The sequence below is a fragment of the Cibotium barometz genome, chromosome 20 (assembly GCF_041138505.1).
Source record: "Cibotium barometz isolate CiBa-2024 chromosome 20, ASM4113850v1, whole genome shotgun sequence".
Lineage (NCBI taxonomy): Eukaryota > Viridiplantae > Streptophyta > Polypodiopsida > Cyatheales > Cibotiaceae > Cibotium > Cibotium barometz.
In genome coordinates this window covers 30,992,606-31,011,323 of record NC_141065.1, presented here as the reverse complement: position 1 = coordinate 31,011,323, position 18,718 = coordinate 30,992,606, and the positions used below count along the sequence as shown (strand labels likewise).

The following is an 18,718-nucleotide window of genomic DNA, read 5'->3' as shown; positions in this document are numbered from 1 at the left end:
CCACCTTTGTTTATGTGTTAAAACACGGTCATGCTTATTTGTAAATCTTATTTCCATTATGTTTAATTCTACAATAGCTCTAGGTGTTATAAATGCCAACCAAACACTGATGTTGATGTACATTGTGTTTCACATACAACCATACAAGTTCTTCGGTGTTGGTGTGTTAGTCATGCAAACCACCTTTGTTTATGTGTTAAAACACGGTCATGCTTATTTGTAAATCTTATTTCCATTATGTTTAATTCTACAATAGCTCTAGGTGTTATAAGTGCCAACCAAACACTGATGTTGACGTACATTGTGATTTCATTATGTTTAATTCTACAATAGCTCCAGGTGTTACAAATGCCAACCAAACATTGATGTTGATGTAGATTGTGATACATACAATAGGACATTGCTTTATGAGATGAAACACAGTCCTATATATTTAAAAGAGTTGCATAGAATGAGACTTAGTTTAAGGTCGGTGAGTACATATTTAAGTATTGGTTAGATGGGGGGGGAGGTGTGTATTGCCCACATGATGACAAAGTAGTTCAGTAGTTTAGAGGGGAGAAAAAGTAGTTCAGTAGTTCAGTAGTTTAGAGGGGAGAAAAAGTTCGTGCGAATGAATCATTGGACGGAATGACTTGGTTTGAGCAAAGGTAGTACACATGGAGATGGGCATTCTGACAGGGGGCAATGGTCATAGGAATGGGGCAATTTGACGTGTAGGGGAGGGGTAGTATTCATAGGAATGGGGCTACCCTGACATGTTTTTGGAATGTGTCAAGGAATAGAGTGGGTGCTTGAGGGACAAGAGGATGAAAGGTGGGGGTGGGTGAGAAATTGGAGGTTTGTGGGGTGAAGGGGACAAAGGGGGGGGTGATGATGTGAAAGGGAGAGCCACGCCGTTTGCCAGCGTGGAAAAGCGCTGCGAAAAGGAAAGCCACGTGGAAAACGGGACAGCTTTGGGGAGGGTGGGTCCACGTGGGAGGGCAGGCGGGAACGCGGAGTGTGGTGACGTTGGGGACTGACGTGTCAGGTTACGAATTTTCGCCCGCCCCCCCTTTCCTTTTTTTAATTATAATAATATAGGTTTATATATTTCTTCTGCTCGCTGCCTCTTCTGCCATTTGTTGCTCTCCCCGGTTACCCTCTCGTCGCCGTTTATGCAGATCGTCTAGGGTTCTGCCCAACACAGAAACCCTCGCCCTCTCTCCCCCTTCTGTATATACACACCCCCTCTCCGCGAGCTTCTCCACGCTTCCTTCTCCTTCTCGGCATCCTCTCGGCACAGGTCAGTACTTCTTCTCGCATTTCTCTGCATTTATTTCTCCGCACATCGTCATGGCAGGGCTCGTATTATCATGTGGTAGTTCTCTCATGCCCTTGCGTTCTTGCACGCCTGATCATGCTGTATCTCAGGCCCTCATTTCAGGGCACTTATGATCATGCCGTATCTCTTGCCCTCATCCTAGGGCATGCATGATCATGCCGTCTCTCATGCCCTCGTGTTAGAGCTCGTCTGATCATGCAGTATCTGTGTTAGAGCTCGTCTGATCATGCAATATCTCGTGCCCTCATGCTATGATCATGTGGTATCTCATGTCCTCTATGCTATCTCACACGGCATGTATGTATGACCTTGTGCCCTCATGTGGGGGCATTTATCATCAGCTTCTACTCCTTTCCTTCTTATGGTGTTTATCTTCTTGTAGGACAAAGACCTCCTTACCTCCATTGAAGCTGCTCTGGGTGCTTTCCTTTGCCATGGGGTTCCCAGTCTTCCCCAACATCTGTGCAGGCTTACTTCCCATGCTCATCATCAACATCGCCATGTCCATAACATTGATCAAGCATGCCTTATACTCTTTAATGCAAGTTTTGGGGGTACTCCGGCGACCTCCCGCATCCAATGAAACTACTGCATCTTTATTGTTTCCTGACGAGTACAACCTCTGCTCCGGCCTCATGTTGCCGGGTGTGTCTGAGGAAATTCGGCAATCCCTCCCTTTCATAGTGTACGACCCCGATCTTGGCGATGATGCCCTAAATCTGGGGGATGCGGAGTGCCCCGTGTGCCTTTCAGAATTCCAGAAAGAGCAGGAGCTTCGCCTCTTACCCCTTTGCAAGCATGTGTTCCACAGAGGCTGCCTAGACCAGTGGTTGGACCAGCACACCACATGCCCCTTGTGCAGAATCTCTCTTGTACCGGAAGACATTGCCAAGAAGCAGCGGCGGAGAGAAGAAGAGCTGTCTGAAGAGCTCATATTCTGGTTTTCGTCTTTCCATGGTTCAGGTTTTCAAGGCCTCTGGTGCCACATCTAATGTACAGAGCATGTTTTCCTTTCTAGGACACTAACACAGCACCTTTAGCAGTAGGTAGATAATATGACCCATGTCATAAGGGGAAACAGGGTTATATCTTTTATATGTTTGTAAAGAAGGTGTGCAAAACAATGTTCAATGCTATTCATATGAATTGATTTTGTCATTTGAAGCTTAACTTCTAAAGCTTGGTGACAGCAGTATCATTGTCTTGGCAAAATAGTTCCCAACTGTCTATTAGAAAAAGATACAAGGTTTTGAAGGATTTTAACTAATCGCAGTATAGTTTGCTTCACAGGACGGAAGTTGGATGGACAAGATTGCCCATCCATAGGGGGCTCTGCTCGTGGGTTGATTGGTGTATTGTGTTGTGTGATATGAGCCTAAGGTTATAAAGACAAGTCCTTAAATCACACTTCCCTTGCTGTGCTACATATATTGGTCTTTTTGGTTGGGAATTTTGGTGGTTGCATGTATACTGTCAACATGGTGTTTTACCATGCCATTTGGACCTGAATCCCAGCTGAATAGTATGAAATACTACTCTTCGAGAAATTTCCTGCCCGTACATCCATTTAAAAATCTCTCCACCAGCACATGCAACAAAAATTTTCAAACTTCGTCGTCTTGTAAATCCAAGTGTCTTTGGTTGTGCATGTATGTGTATGGACGTGTGGATTATATGTGAAAATCTGTTTCGCCTGTGAATGCTGTTGATCTTATCTACTATGGTGAGAAAATCCTGGTTTTGTAGCTCCATCAAAGTAAATTTTGGGTTGCTATTGAGATCAGTAAGCATTTTTTGTTTCCTCGTGGTTGGCTACTTCAGGATTGAACTGTCCTAGCTGTGAAGCTATTGGGATAGCTCTGAGGCTCCTTGGCTTTATGTCGGTGTTTTTTTGTATTAAAAAGCCTACACGTAGTGTAAAGGTGATTATTATTTGAGGTTTATGATAGGATGTGTTCATAGTCAGTAGGACTCGCATGATTAACAAAAAGATAAACAAGGTGACTAGCAACGGGTTGGTTAGTACTGAACATGAGGTATTATTACATTCAAGTCATGGGCTGGAATACCAACAAAACGAGGCATGGCCTTGGCTAGTTTGGAAAACTAGGAAATGGCAAAGAAACATATGATGGAGCCTACCAAGAGTCACCAAGGCTTGTGTAAAAGTCCCAGAATAGTATGAAAATTTCAGCTTCAGAAGTGTGGGAAGATAGCTCCCCATATTCACCCTAAGACATAGAAAGCTCATCCTCGCCGTGCTGAAAAGCTTGAAGCCTAGGTTTATCAGCTCCATAGGAACCAATATGCATCAACTTTGTAGGAATCAACATCTTGAAGAACAGTGGGAATCTAGACTGCATCATGCCTCACTCCCAGCTTTCTTTTTGAAAGTTCACATCGTCACCAACTTACTAAAGAAGTTTGTCTTGAGGAGGCCAAAAGTATCATTTTTTAAACCTTTGTTACCAGCTTTACTACCTATCATCTTTAAAGAAAATAGGTTTCCACATACTTTTGTCACTCCTTCCTTTGGGCTTCTTTCCAATTATCATCTCTAACTGGTATGGTTGTCCCTTTAAAGCAACTAAATTTCCATGAAGCACAAAGGTCATTTGTGACTTGCTAGACTCAAAAGTATTCATAAGAATCCTAAGGCAGAGATTTGAGATCATGGCTTGATTATAGTCGTTTGACAAGGCATATGAAAAAGATTAAGGTACAAGCTTTTCATCAAAAAACAAACAACACCCATGAAAGGCAATGATATCCCCTTGTTGTGCACCACTAACTAGCATTGACAACATTTCTTGTTGAAAAATGACCGTCAAGTTTATCCAAAGAGAAAAAAACCACATTTTGCCCTTAGCAAATGCATTTGCCTTTAACAAATGCATCACATTAACCCTATCTTGGAATGTATCACCAATGTCAAATCACTTTTTTTCCACCATTACAGGTGATTGCTTTTTTAAAACCTTTATATTTTAACCCACAAAGCTTTGCTTGCCAACCACATACTCATGTTGAGAACTTTAGGCTCTAGTGACAATCCATCTCCAGCTGAAATATCAAGTTTAAAAATGCAGCTTCTACAACCCATGCTTCTAATTAGAGTACACTTGTGGGCACACTTATGAGTGCTCTTTTGATAATTTTAGGTGCATATATTGGTTGTTTAGAAACTACCTTTGAGACTTTGTATCCGTCACCTTCGTTGTGTGCAACCCTAAATTTTGAAGGTTGTAGTACCCTTAAACGGCTCTTCATCAAAGCAAGGGTCAATGAAAATGTCATCTATCAAAATAAGAGCTAAATCAATGGTGTAGAAGTTTATGAAATTCTCAAGAAGGATGGATCAAAGTTTGTCTTTCAAAATATGAAATAGTGGGCACTAGGCTACCCTTCATGTTTGTAACCATGAATCACAATCCTCATAAAAGTTTGCATCATCAACCAAATTTAAGGCCATATCCAATGCTAGAGAAAAAAACGATGACATTATAATGTATATTCATGGGTTGAAATTTAACAAAATTGGCCATGGATTTTCCTAGCCCTTCATAAATTTTCATATATTATAGTTATAAATTGGCATTTAGTATACTTATTTTGATTTGTTGAATAAAAGGTTATATTTATCAAGCAATGGCCATGTCAATATCATCAACAATGTCTTTCTCATTGTCAAGGAGCCCTCAAATTTGTTGGGTAACCCCAAATTTCATCTGATATTAAAGTTTAAATCTTCATTTCCTTGGAAGGGCATACTACTAAACTATGCCCTTCTTTGAAGAGTACAGATTTTTTAACTCTTTTTTTGAAGGATAAGCCTACCCTTGGAAGGGTACTCCAACCTTCAAATTCTAGCCTAGTGTTCAAGAAATAGGTATCATTCAATCAATTGGATTTTGGAGATAGCCGATTAAACTTGCATCGAAGAGATAAAAGGTAAAATAGTTTAATTTTGGAAAAATGTATGCCTATGTTGCTTGGTTTGCCAGTTTAACTAGAAGCCAATGGAAATATATGCACATTTCCTCCAAAAGATTTTCCTGAACCTAGGTCTAGGTGTGATTGTTGCCAGCAAAAAAAGTTACATCATGGCAGTCAAAAAGACATTCTTCATTTATCAAGTGGAAAATTTTAGGACCAAAGTTCCCTCGTTGATATCACATACAAGATGAAGAGACATGCATAGTCGTGAGTCACAGCCCATGATTCATGGTGATGAAAATTTATCAAGTGGAAAATTTTAGGACCAAAGTTCCCTCGTTGATATCATATACAAGATGAAGAGACATGCATAGTCATGAGTCACAACCCATGACTCATGCATGCATAGGCATGCGTTGTGACTCATCATTTGCCACTTCAATATAAGGAGTTGGTTTGAAATGCCTTGGTTTCATCCTTTCTCTTATTGTGATGAAGCGAAATGCATAGGCACGAGTCGTGACTCATCATTTGCCACTTCAATATAAGAAGTTGGTTTGAAAAGCCTTACTTTCATCCTTTCTCTTGTCATGATGAAGTGACATGCATAGACATGAGTCATAACTCATCATTTTCCACTTCAATATAAGGAGTAGGTTTGAAAATGCCTTACTTTCATCCTTTCTCTTGTTGTGATATGTCTCCTTCTCCACCAATCATAGTCACATCCACACTTGAAAGGAGCATTGCGATTTGCCATCCACTTGGGTCACAAATTTGGGGATAAAAGACTTCAACATTAAAGCCTATTTTTTTGGCCAAGCATTGAGGAATTTCCCAAATGCTTGGCCTTTCCCCATTGGTACATGTCCTTGGTTTTGGTCTAGCATGTATTTTAATATTTTAACTGCATGTGTGCCTACGTGTTAGGGAATTGGGTTAGTAAGGATCAAAAGTATGAAAAACACTATATGCAAGATAGATAATGTGCTCAATTCTCTGCTTTTCTCTTAGGACACAAAGTATGTAAGAGTGAATCAAAGTAGCATCTGAGAGTTATTAGGAATGGCATGTAAGGTGTACATGTATATGCATAAGAAAGAAAGTGTTCAGACTCCACATGATTATATTAGGTTGTGTTATATAAAGAGATCTTGTCAAGTATGTACATGAAAGTGTTTGAAAGAAAGTGTATGTGCATGAAAATGTCTGAAAGAAAGTGTGTGTGCAAGTATGTGCATGAAAGTGTTTGAAAGAAGTGTATGTGCAAGTGTGGAGAGAGAGAGAGAGAGAGAGAGAGAGAGAGAGAGAGAGAGAGAGAGAGAGAGAGAGAGAGATCATGCATTTGTGTGAGTTTTCACACACATGCAAACAACCAATAAGAAGCCCATGTTCTAAAGCATATAAAATGCTTTTAAGAGGGGGGGTTATGAGTGAAGCCTCAAGGCCTCATGGTTTTTAGCATTTAAATCCAAGGATTGAAAAGACAAGTTGAACAAAGGAAACACTAGATAGTTGATGTTTATAGGCAAAGAATGAAAAAATCAAATAGGGAAATAAATAGATCACCAACATGATTAGACTTACAAAATCTTCTCATATTGTGTACAACAATATCTAGCTATGGAGAATAAGAGTGCTTCCTCTTTGAGATTTGAAAAAAAAGAAGTGTCCTTCTCTTTTGATATTCAAGAAACAATTTCAAAGCATGGCTTTGGGTGTAATGGTTTTGCGTACAAGTATTACTTATGTAAAACTCAATGGATTAGATTATTTCAAGGAGCATGTTCTTATTATTATTTCAAGAAATCACTTCAAATTTTCATCTCAAATATAGGAAAGCTATTTTTGAGTATCATTCTTTTTTTATTTTACGGCTTCCATTAAGATTATCCCATGCATAAGCAATGTGAGTTTGTGCATGTGCGAGCGAGTGTGCATGGGCATGTGCATGTGTGTGCAAGTATGTGGTGCATGTGCATGTGCATGTGCACGTGTGCATGAGCATGAGCATGTGCATGTGCATGCGCGTGCATGTGCACATGTGTGTGTGTGTGTGCATGTGCATGTGCGTGTGCATGTACATGTGTGTGTGCATGTGTATGTGCATGTACGTGTGCGTGTTGGTGTGCGTGTGAGTGTGTGTGAGTTCATGTGCACGTGCATGTGCATGGGTGCATGAGCATGAGCATGGGTTTGAGCATGTGCACGTACGTGCATGTGTGTTTGTGTTTTTGTGTGTGTGTGTGTGCGTGCGTGTGTGTGTGTGTGTGTGTGTGTGTATCTGTGTGTGTATCTATGTGTGTATGTATGTATCTATATATGTATATATACATACATACATACATATATATATATATATGTATATATACATATATATGTATATATATTTATATATCTATGTATATATATATATATATATATGTACATGAATGTATACATACATACATACATACATATATATATATATATATATATATATATATATATATATATATATATATACATAGATATATATACATACATATATATATACATGTATATATATATAGATATATATATGTATATATACATATATATATATATATGTATATATCCATATATATGTATATGTACATATACATACATATATATATATATATATATATATATATATATATATATATGTAATGGGCATTCCTACGAAAGTACTCCTTGAGGTTGGCTCGTGGGATACTATTAATGCCGCTTCATTTTTAAGTCAAGACCACTTTATAGGTTCTTGATGGAGTTCATGTTGGACTAAGAAGTGTGATAATAAATACTTTAAAATTTTAAATCAAACTTTGGTCAATGTGCCCATTCTACAACCACACTCAATTAGAAAGTAGAATTCCCTCTTATACATATCAATGCATCTATGTTTGCAAGATGCATTTTAACACAACCTAGAGATAATTACCCCATTTATTTCTCTTTGAGGCTCATGATTTTCATCATACAAAGATAAGGATTGGCCATGGTGTATTTAATGAAAGAAGTTTTAGGTTTATTTTATTGTTTATATTTTATTTGGATCATCAAGTCTTGTTTATATTTTATTTGGATCATTAAACCTTACTATATTTAGTCAAGGTATGCCCCATTGGAGGATATAAAAGTTGATACTATTACTCCAAGAGTATGACTTCAATATTGTGGAGAGGAAGAAAAAACAATGCTACATGGAATATCATTTATATAAAAACTCTACACATGTGGAAATGATGTGCTTATAGATGACCCCTTATTTACCATGAATATGCAGCGATGCAAGGACTTGCAATCTATCTAATGGAATGCCAAATCTAGATTTGTCACAAGAAAATGTAGAAAATATCTAGATCAATTAATAATACAATTTTTTTATAGATATGGCAAGGATGGGATCCTTTGGAGGTGTGCTAAAAATGATAAGATAGAAATCATTGTTAATGGCCAATCATGAGGACATTAAAGAGAGGTGATACAATGATGAGATAGAAATCATTGCTCATGGCCATCAGGAATTGTGAGGACATTTTGCTACCAATGTAACCACAAATGAAGTGATATAATTAGGATACCAATCTGTTCAAGGAAGCAACGGCCATAGAAACCATTCAAAATATTGGGAACTTATTACATGGGCTAGTTAAGTCAATAATATGATTACATAGAAACTATTCAAAATATTGGGAACTTATTATATGGCCTAGTTAAGTCAATAACTAAGGGGAAAAAATCATTAATGTGGCCTCCCTAGATCGATGATATCTTCATGGAACCACATACATCACAATGTATAAGCTATAATTTTTGGATAGCCCTAACTGATCCATCTTTTTTTTTTTCATGAGAATGATGTCCATTTCATCTTGCCCAAAATACGCCCCTCACATATATGTTTGATGGGGGCCTCAATCTTTGGTAACTCTAACACCATCTTTTACTTTTTAAGACAACAACAAACTACCAAAGTTCGAGTGAAGAAAGTTGCCATGCCATAGCTCTGTATCACTCATAGTACATGTGGTAGAGTAACTGAACAAGTATTATGTGCCAATCTCTCATACCTGCCCAATTTATAAAACCGATAGCTTAGAGTACCACATACCATAGTGATGTCTTCATCATTCTGGTCATGAATTGTACACCTATCACATCAATAAATTTGACCACTATGCATGCCCTAGCGATGATAGAGACTAACAGTAAGTTTATTTTGATGCCTAGCATAAAAAGACTTTTAACAGAGTGATTGTCCCACTAGTTGTAGCAGTGAGAACAACCTTACCAACTCCTTTTACTAAATATGAGTAGTTATTTGCATATGTGATTGTTCCTCCTTGAGGAGTAGACTCAAGTAAGGAAAATAAATCATGTTAAGAAGTAATGTGCTTGCTAGCACCACTATCAAAGTACCAGACATGTTGATCTATCATTGACATGCATACGTTATGGAAAGAAGGATCATAACGAGACAATTCATAATGAATGCCTAATCATCGTGTGCATAGTTCATTAACTCCTCCTTTTTAGCACTTGGTGCTTATGCATCACCCATAGCCATGCCTGACTCTTTGTTTTTCTCTTTTCCAGCCTTTTTTTGTATTCATTGATGTCATGGCTATTGGCTTCCACCAATAGTAGTTGCATTTGCCTTTCTTCTTAGGCTTATCACCCCTCTTCTCAGGATCTTTTTCAGAAGACTGGGTTGATTCTGCCTTTAGCCTATAATAGCCTTAAGAAAAGGCTTTGCCTTTAAGTTTTTGATTGGCAGCAAATGCATGATCTCCCACACACATTCTAGTTCGGTTTTGCCAAGATTTCTCTTCTTACAAAAGCACTATAACCAACTCATCAAAAGCAAGTGCATTCATGTCACCCTTCATCATCATGAGCCAAAGTGTAGATGCAAAACCTTATTATGAATCCGATAGAGCTATGAGAACAGTAGATACTAAAAAAATGTACGGATAGACCTTTTTACATGCCAGATACTCCCTAAGACTTTAATCTTTGTGAGGAACTCATATATTAAATCTTCCTCATTCATATGCTCAAACTCTAACTTCTTATACAAGTAGGCCACTACTACCTCGTTGCGCATATGGTAAAGCACATCCCAAGCATGCTCCGTAGTTTTACATGAGGGAATATGAGGAATAATGCTCCTTTTTCACATTGAAAGTTCCCCACCACTAATGCATGTGCTTGTGCATCCTTGTTGACAGTTGTGGGAGGTATGAAGGCAAATGCCATAGTTACATCAAAACTTGTATCACCATCCAAAGTACATGTATTATGCTATTGTGCTGGTGACACAAGACATGCCGCAATGCTAATAACAACATTTCAAATCCCTTTAGCGAGACAAATACATGGCATATCATATAGGACCACAATGGGTTGTTGGTCCCATCAAGCTTATCCTCAACAAAAAGCATCCCAAATACATCACTGCTTGCCATTCTTCCTGGAAAGAACTAATCTTTGACATAAACTGTAAATATCCCAACTACCATGTACTATTAATACCCATTAATGAAATAACTGAAATGGGTGCCAATAGATCACTAATGACAATGGATACCTGCAAAGTGTATGAAAATTACAGAGTATAGAGTGTGAAAATGATACTTAGCAAGAATGAAAAAATCAATGATTATCTTGACACTATTGTTGTTGAAGATGAACTCAAAGATGCGGTGTTAAAAATAACGACGGCTCTGTCACTCACCAATGATACTAACCCAAAATCGAACAAAAACAATTTGAACTGACACTCCCCCAAGATGCTTAAGAAAACCTTACAGCATGTGAACAAGCCCTGAAACGTGCTTGAAATGCTCCAAAACACAAAAATATAGAATTAACTTTGTTAATAAAACACTATATGGTATACCTTCTCCACCTAAGAGGATAGCTCAATCTTAGACAATCAAAAGAGCAACTCATGGAGAAGATGACAAGGGTGTGAGAATCAAGAGAACCTGCTCTCATACAAAATGTTGGAGTGAAGATCAATGGAGCAACACAGACATAGATGCAGTAAAAAGCAAAAATAGAAGGATGGAAGCACACCACTCAAAGTAGATTGATGAGAATGATTGAAGCATAAGTGAAGTGAGAGTGCATTGCAGATACTGAACCTTCTCGTAGCGGCATAGGGTGTATCCTCAGCATAATTTTGGTGAGGGATGGGAGAAGCAGGCCATAAATCTTAGGGGGGGATGTGGTTCGTGCAACCCCACGGCCCTCCATTCACATGAGGTACTCAGGCTTATGAGAACAGGTTTGGGGATCCTAGGATATGTTTTGGTCGAGGATACATGAGGATGTGAGTTGCACCTAAAAATGGCTGGAGGCGTGTGTCATCTATCAAAGTGTCAGCTACACACCTAATAACGGTCTAAAGTTTGAGCTACACTCAATAATGGTGGCGAGGTAGATTTTCCAATGAATCATCTGCATAGTACTTCTATATAATTACATAGCATTATGTACAAATCATTTAGTGTCAAACAAGTTACCGTAATTTACATTGAGATAAATAACTCTTTTAGAAAGATTTGTCTTCTTATTTTATGAGTGGATGAGTAAAGGAGATTGGGTGCATGGGTAAATGTTGGATCCATTGTGGCCCAGTGGTGGTTGGGATGAGTAAGCTAACCCATGGTGTTTGATCGAGGTTAGGCTGGGTTCCCAAACCTGGCAAGAGTTGAAAAGGATATATAAACTAAAAAGGGGGTAGTAGGGTGGAGTTGAATGAGTAGGGTGGAGTAGAATGATCTGAGTAGTTTTCAAGATGGAAATGAAATATTTCTTTTGAAAAAATTTGGTTTGTAAATTTGAGGTAAATTTTAAATAGAAACAACAAATGCATAGAGTTATTACAAAATTAAAGCTAGAAAGTTAGAAAAGTGTATGATAGCTGTAGAGATATAAGTCACTTCTCGCTTCCGTCAAGCGAGGAGTATGGCCATTGGCCACCCACCTAGTGACTTAAGTTGCTATTGCTTGTGAGATTTGATGGGAGGAAACCTGGATGTAGGGAAACTCCTTGGAGGAATCATCCACTTTAATAACCGTTTAGGCTTCCTTGGATAGAATGACGAGAAGTCTGACAAGGGTGCTTAATGGCCAGACATTGTCTAGTGGGGGATCTACTACTTAGAACAACGTACATAGAGGGAATTCTAGGTAGTAGGATCCTCACACTTGGTATATCAGAGCCCAAGTTAAATTTAGAGGCCTTATAAATTTAAATTGATAGTTGAAAAGTTTGTTAGTATGGCCAGAAACATAGCCCAGAGAGACAAAAGACATGGGGTGATCTCGAGTTCACCCTTGAGTTTACCTTAAACCACTTCTGTTTGCAAGAAATAAATGGAGAAAGAACAGCTGATTGTAAATTTTGAAGACCTTCTCTTTTCGGGTAAAGTGTGGAGACATGCATGGGCCTATTGGAGAGAGGTTGATAGAGAAGATGGGATCAAGATAAATATTTTAGAGAGAAACTTAAGCTTTGTATAATCATGGAGAAACTTAACATAGTAACCCGCTATGAGATATGTGGTACTAACGGACCAAGATAAATGCCTGAGTGTATGAACGTGTTAGATGTCCTTTAGGATATTTTTATCCAAGGACAAGTTTTTAAGTTAGCATCCATCTAGACTTAATAAAGATGTTTTAGAAGACTAAAAGTAGCTTATAAACAATTATCGTATAAATAAAATGAGTAACTTTTTTATAAAATTTATCTTCTAATTTAGTAAAGAAAGGAAAAAATTTACAAGATGTCTCAAGAGTAAATTACACTTGAAGAAATCATACCCATTATACCCCAACATTGGAGAAATAATCAAGGAGAAGCTCTGCAGTAATATAAAAGACTTCATGGATACTACTTCAATGACGAACCACTTTTACGATTTTTATGTGGCCACATTTATGAAACCCACAAACTTAAAAGTACATCATAGAGATAGATTTAGAATTTTATTCCTACTATGCTTCAAACTCAAACTTAGCAAATGTTTATGGAAGAATAAGGTATAGTGCAGGAGTATAGGATTTTAGGAGATGCTATGTGCACATTAGAACAACATCTCTTTAGGGTTAATCATCTTAGCTTATATCTTCCTCCCATAAAGTTTGTATATCAACCTAACCTCGTCGAATTTTTTGAATTTTGGATCAATTCGATGGACAAATACTTTTGATGTCATAGGATACAATGAACGAAGGAAAATGGCTCTTAGTCGTCTTAAGATTGTGTTCAATGCCACCCAAAATAGTTAGAGGAACTACTGGGACTCTAACCATTTTGATCAAAACCAACTAAGTTGGGAAGATATGAAGAGGTTCTTGCAAGAAAGATTGTGTCCTCCAAGATTTAAGGATGATCATTTGAATAAATTTTTGGAACTATCTCAAGAGAGAAATTTTGTGAATATCATTAGAAATTTTCTAACCTCCTCAAATTTGCTCCTCGAATGGATGGAACTACACTATTGGGTCGATTTATCTGAAAGCTTGACAAGTCCTTAAACTCCTTGGTAAAGAATGCCAGACCCTTATCCATATTTGATGCTGTGAAAACAATCGAAGGATTTGCTGAAGCTTTCCTAGGGGTAAATTCAATAGGGTCCATTCAACAATACACTCCTAATAAGAGAAATATAACCCCACGAGATACCCCAAAACTGCACTTGCCCCAAAGAGGAACATAGGTGTAGATAGAACCCATACTCAAGCACCTGATAGGGAATTTGATAGGAAGCCATACCCTCAGTTCTTGGATCCTCTAGGGTCATTTTATTCACTGGAGCAACAAATTAGGCAGCCCAAAATAGGAAATTTTTATAGATGTGGGCACCATGCTATTGATTTTACCAATATACCTAGGGTTGTTACTTATGGAGGCCAAGCTCCCAAAACCCAAGTCCTACAGCATCAATATAAGAAAGATCAAGGCCAAACCTGACGAATTGGGGAAACCAAGGAGGCAAGGCAAGATTCAAACAGGTGTCTCCAACACCGAACAATTACAAACGAAGCCAAATTTGAAAGAGGAAAGATACATGCTACAATCGAAAATTGTCTATAATCGAGACTCCTGCCAATTACCAAGGTCAGAGTTTCAAGCTTTTAATTGATTTCGAAAGTACAAGTTCTTTTATTTCTTGATGGTGCATACACAATCTAGCATAAAGGGGAAAGAAAATGCAAATAGAACTGGCCAATGGTAAATCCCTTTACAGTTGTTAAGAGAGACAGAAGTAATTCAGTTTAGCCTAGATGGGAATCCCACTCAGTGAAAATTCAAAGTTCTTCCCTTAGACTTATACGAATGGAATTCTACAGATGCATTAGCTAACTCAAAATTGAGCCAACATCCATTACCCCCACGAAGGGATAGTTTTTTTCTTAGATTTAGATTAGAACAAGATCCAAGCAGTGGGAACTTTAGGAAATTCAAGATTACATTTTTTCAAGGCTTCTAAACTTTTAAAGGGTCTCAAGAAGGGAGAAGCCATCTATGTGGTCAAAATGAACTTAATGACAAGGGGCCAAGTTTATGAGGGTCTGAAAGAGCTAACTGAGATGCCACCAACACACGTGAGGTAGACCATGAGATAGAGTTGATATACTAGGAGCTCAACTGACTACTCAAAAGGGCATATAAAATGATGGTTCTAGAGATAATTGAGCTTAAGGAACAATTAAAGTAGTTGCTTGAACAAGGGTTCATCCGACCTAGTGTTTCACGTTGGGGAGCACCTGTGCTCAAAAGAAGAAGGACAGGATCCTTAGGTTATTATGCATTAACTATAGAGGGTTGAACTAGTTAACCATCAAGAACAAGTACCCTATATCCAAGATAGATGAGTTATTAGATTGACTACATGGCACACTACTCTTCACAAAGATTGATCCTAAATCTAGATATTATCAGATTAGGATCAATGTAAGTTGCACTCTTGTACCTACATATAGGGAGCCAAGATAGAGGCTGAGGCAGGTAACATCTACATGAAGTATCAGTTTCTCTTATTGTTTTCCTTATATGGTTTAATTATTTCATGTGAGTGTGTGTGTGAGAGAGAGAGATATATATCTTAAACATGGTTTGTAAGAATTGCAGGTTCCTTGGATGAAGCTCTCTTTTCTTTCCATCTTCTCTTTTCTCCTCTGATGAGAAGATGTATTGATTGTATCAAATTACTTCATACCTTAATAAATCATGGAAATAATCATATGTGAGATCGCGGGTCTCACATATGGGGAGGCAGATTCCATGGACCTAATGCTTTTATCTTGTGTTGATAAATATTTTTCCGTTCAAGTTTTTCGTTTAATTCTTCTTCTAAGATTGATGTATTAACTTGTAGTTAACTTATTTAAAGCAATTGTAAAATTTGTTGAAATCTTATACTTGGAGAAAAGGTCATGTAATAGTGGTATCAGAGCTACAGGCCAAGTACAAGATCTTTTGACATACTTGGGGAAAGAAAACCAAAGATGTGGGTTATGGACTAACCTATTAATATTTATACTTTAGTGCTTTTGGTATTTTGAAGAAACATATTGAAACGATTACAATTTTTAAATTCCCCTCCTTTTATCTACTCTTTTAACCACACAGTAGACGATAGTTGTTTTCTCGGGAAAGAGGCACTGATTTGGTGTGTTTGATCACCCTCGGGGTCATTGGGAACGTCCATGGCTTAGAGAAAATTGGACTTGAGTATGGGTTAGTACTCATGATTGATGTCGAGTGTGAGTAGCTGTGAGCTGCTAATTGTGTGATGGTGGACAACTAGTATAGTTAGAGAGATGTGTTGCTCATAAGCCAGGCTAAATATGGCATGAATATATGAGACAATGGATCGAGATGGTTGATATTTCAACAACAATATTGGGCTTTTGGTATGACAAGTATACTTCTTACCAACTTTTTTTTTGAAAAAAAATATTTAATAACATGCATACCTTATTGATGGTTTTGATAGTACTTGCCAACCACATTTTATTGGTAATGTATGGTCTTCTCATTTTCAATATACCATGTGCACAACCTTGCTAGTTTGTTGGACTTTTCTTTTGTCAAAATTCAAGACTAGGTTTGCAAGCTATGCAACTGAGGTTGCTTTCTTAACCAAGAGGACTATTATGTGAGTGAACTTTCTTGAGAATTGAGTTATCTTTCTTGAGAATTTATTATATTTATTCAATAAAAGTTTGATTTAGAGATGAGTGTATATGAATATCTCTAAATAATTAGAAAAATATAAAGAAAATAAATTTGTGATAAAAATAGCATCTTTATAATAGAGATGCCCAAAAGTAGGTTGGCTTTTGTATACGAACGAATTTAGTGAAACGGCCCGCGATAAGTTGTAGACCAGGACTATTCTCGTAATTTTAAGTACCAACTCAACTATATTATGGCAAAAAACTAGAGAGTTACAACGGCTGCAAGTTACAGGCCTGTACTTGCAAGTTACCAACGGTTGCAAGTTACAGGCCTGTACTTGCATACAAAGAGCCAAGATAGGCTAAGACATGCAAACGTCTATATGGAGTATCAGTTTCTCTTATTGTTTTCCTTATATGGTTTAATTATTTCATGAGTGTGTGTTATATATATATATATATATATATATATTAAACATGGTTTGTAAGAATTGCAGGCTCCTTGGATGAAGCTCTCTTTTCTTTCCATCTTCTCTTTTCTCCTCTGATGAGAAGATGTATTGATTGTATTAAATTACTTCATACCTTAATAAATCATCAAAATACTCATATGTGAGACCGTGGATCTCACATATGGGGGGGCAGATTGGACCCAATGCTTTTGTCTTGTGTTGATAAATTTTTTTCCATTTAATTCTTCTTCTAAGGTTGATTTATTAACTTGTACTTAACTTATTTAAATCAATTGTAAAAAAATTTAAAAGCTTGTACTTGGAGAAAAGGTCGTGTGATAGATATACTCTCATCTCTAAATCTAACTTTTATTGAATAAATATAATTAAATTCTCAAGAAAGATAACTCAATTCTCAAGAAAGTTCACTCACATAACTGTTTCGGGAGCATATGGATGATTTTAGCTTGGTTTTCTTCGATGACATCCTAGTTTAACTAGTTTACTCCAAGGATGTAGTAGACTATGAGATGCATGTGTGTAAGATACTAACAATCCTAAGGAAACATAAACTTTTTGTCAAGAAAAGTAAATGTACCTTGTTCACAAATAGGGTTGGGATTTATTGTGTCAAAGGATGGTATTAGCCAAAAATCACATTTTTGTCCATAAAATTGTTTTATAAAATTTCTTTGGCTATATAAAAATTTTCAACCAATTATTTTGAGATTCTTAAGGTTTCTTCACAGCCAAAAGTAATTTTCAATAATTACATGAATTTTTAATCTCTAAAAAGATTTAAAAACTAGTTAAAATCCTATTTTTACTCTAAAAATTTAGTTTTGTAATTTATAAGCTTCTAAAATATTACCCAAATCATAGATTAGAGATTCTTATAGGTTTCCTAACCTTAAAAGTAATTTTCATAATCTTATTAGATTTTTTATAAATGAGAAACCTATTTTTTAGCTTAAAAATCATTTTTAGGCATCTAAATATTGGTTAATTAACCCCAAGTGATGCTTTATTCATATTTCTGAATCCCAATAGGTTCCTCATGAGTTTTTTAAGATTTTAGATAATTTTGTATTTTTAGTGATTCTTCATAAATTTATTTGGCCCAAACCCTTAATATCTAGGAGAAAATAACCTTTAAAATAGTAGAAAATTAGGAGTTGATTTTCTGAGTGTGTGTAAAGGTTTTGGGTTTAGAAAACTAAGGTTAAAACCGCTTTCATGGCCATCTCTATCATAGAATAGATTAAATTAGTAGTTGTGAAGTCTTAAAAAAATGCTCAAAAAAACAAAAGAAAAATCCCAAATAGTAATAGGGTCAGTAGATTAGGGTTAAATAATGAAGTGGGACCTTTTGGATAAGAGAATAGAAAATTTTAAATAGAGTTATTAAGAAAAAGATAGTTTAATGGAAAAGAGCTCTAAAATACATATAGTTTCAGTGTAGTCGATCTAGTTAATTGAACTCGATCTAGTTTAATGGGAAAGAGCTTTAAAATACATATAGTTTCAGTGTAGTCGATCTAGTTAATTGAACTAGATCTAGTTTAATGGGAAAGAGCTCTAAAATACATATAGTTTCAGTGTAGTCGATCTAGTTAATTGAACTCGATCTAGTTTAATGGGAAAGAGCTCTAAAATACATATAGTTTCAGTGTAGTCGATTTAGTTAATTGAACTCGATCTAGTCCTTAAAGATTAAGAAAAAGAGAATCATCTTAAGAAAGAATCTGTAGGGTGGACTCGAATGATCTAGGTACTTTCTAAGCTGCAAATCAAACATTTC

The 18,718-nt window shown here is 36.8% G+C and overlaps 1 protein-coding gene across 1 annotated transcript; it reads left to right on the top strand.

Annotated features, from left to right (window-relative positions):
• Positions 1-1,144: 1,144 nt before the first annotated feature.
• Positions 1,145-2,494, top strand: LOC147627785 (E3 ubiquitin-protein ligase ATL59-like). The gene is made up of 2 exons (XM_086814750.1): positions 1,145-1,285; positions 1,707-2,494. Exon 2 carries the CDS (start codon positions 1,759-1,761, stop codon positions 2,314-2,316), a length of 558 nt encoding a protein of 185 aa, XP_086670876.1. The 5' UTR covers positions 1,145-1,285; positions 1,707-1,758; the 3' UTR covers positions 2,317-2,494.
• The last annotated feature ends 16,224 nt before the right edge of the window (positions 2,495-18,718 follow it).

What these genes read in the sequence shown, in the direction of transcription:
- LOC147627785 (XM_086814750.1), top strand. Translation starts at nt 1,759, where the DNA reads ATGGGGTTCCCAGTCTTCCCCAACATCTGTGCAGGCTTACTTCCCATG.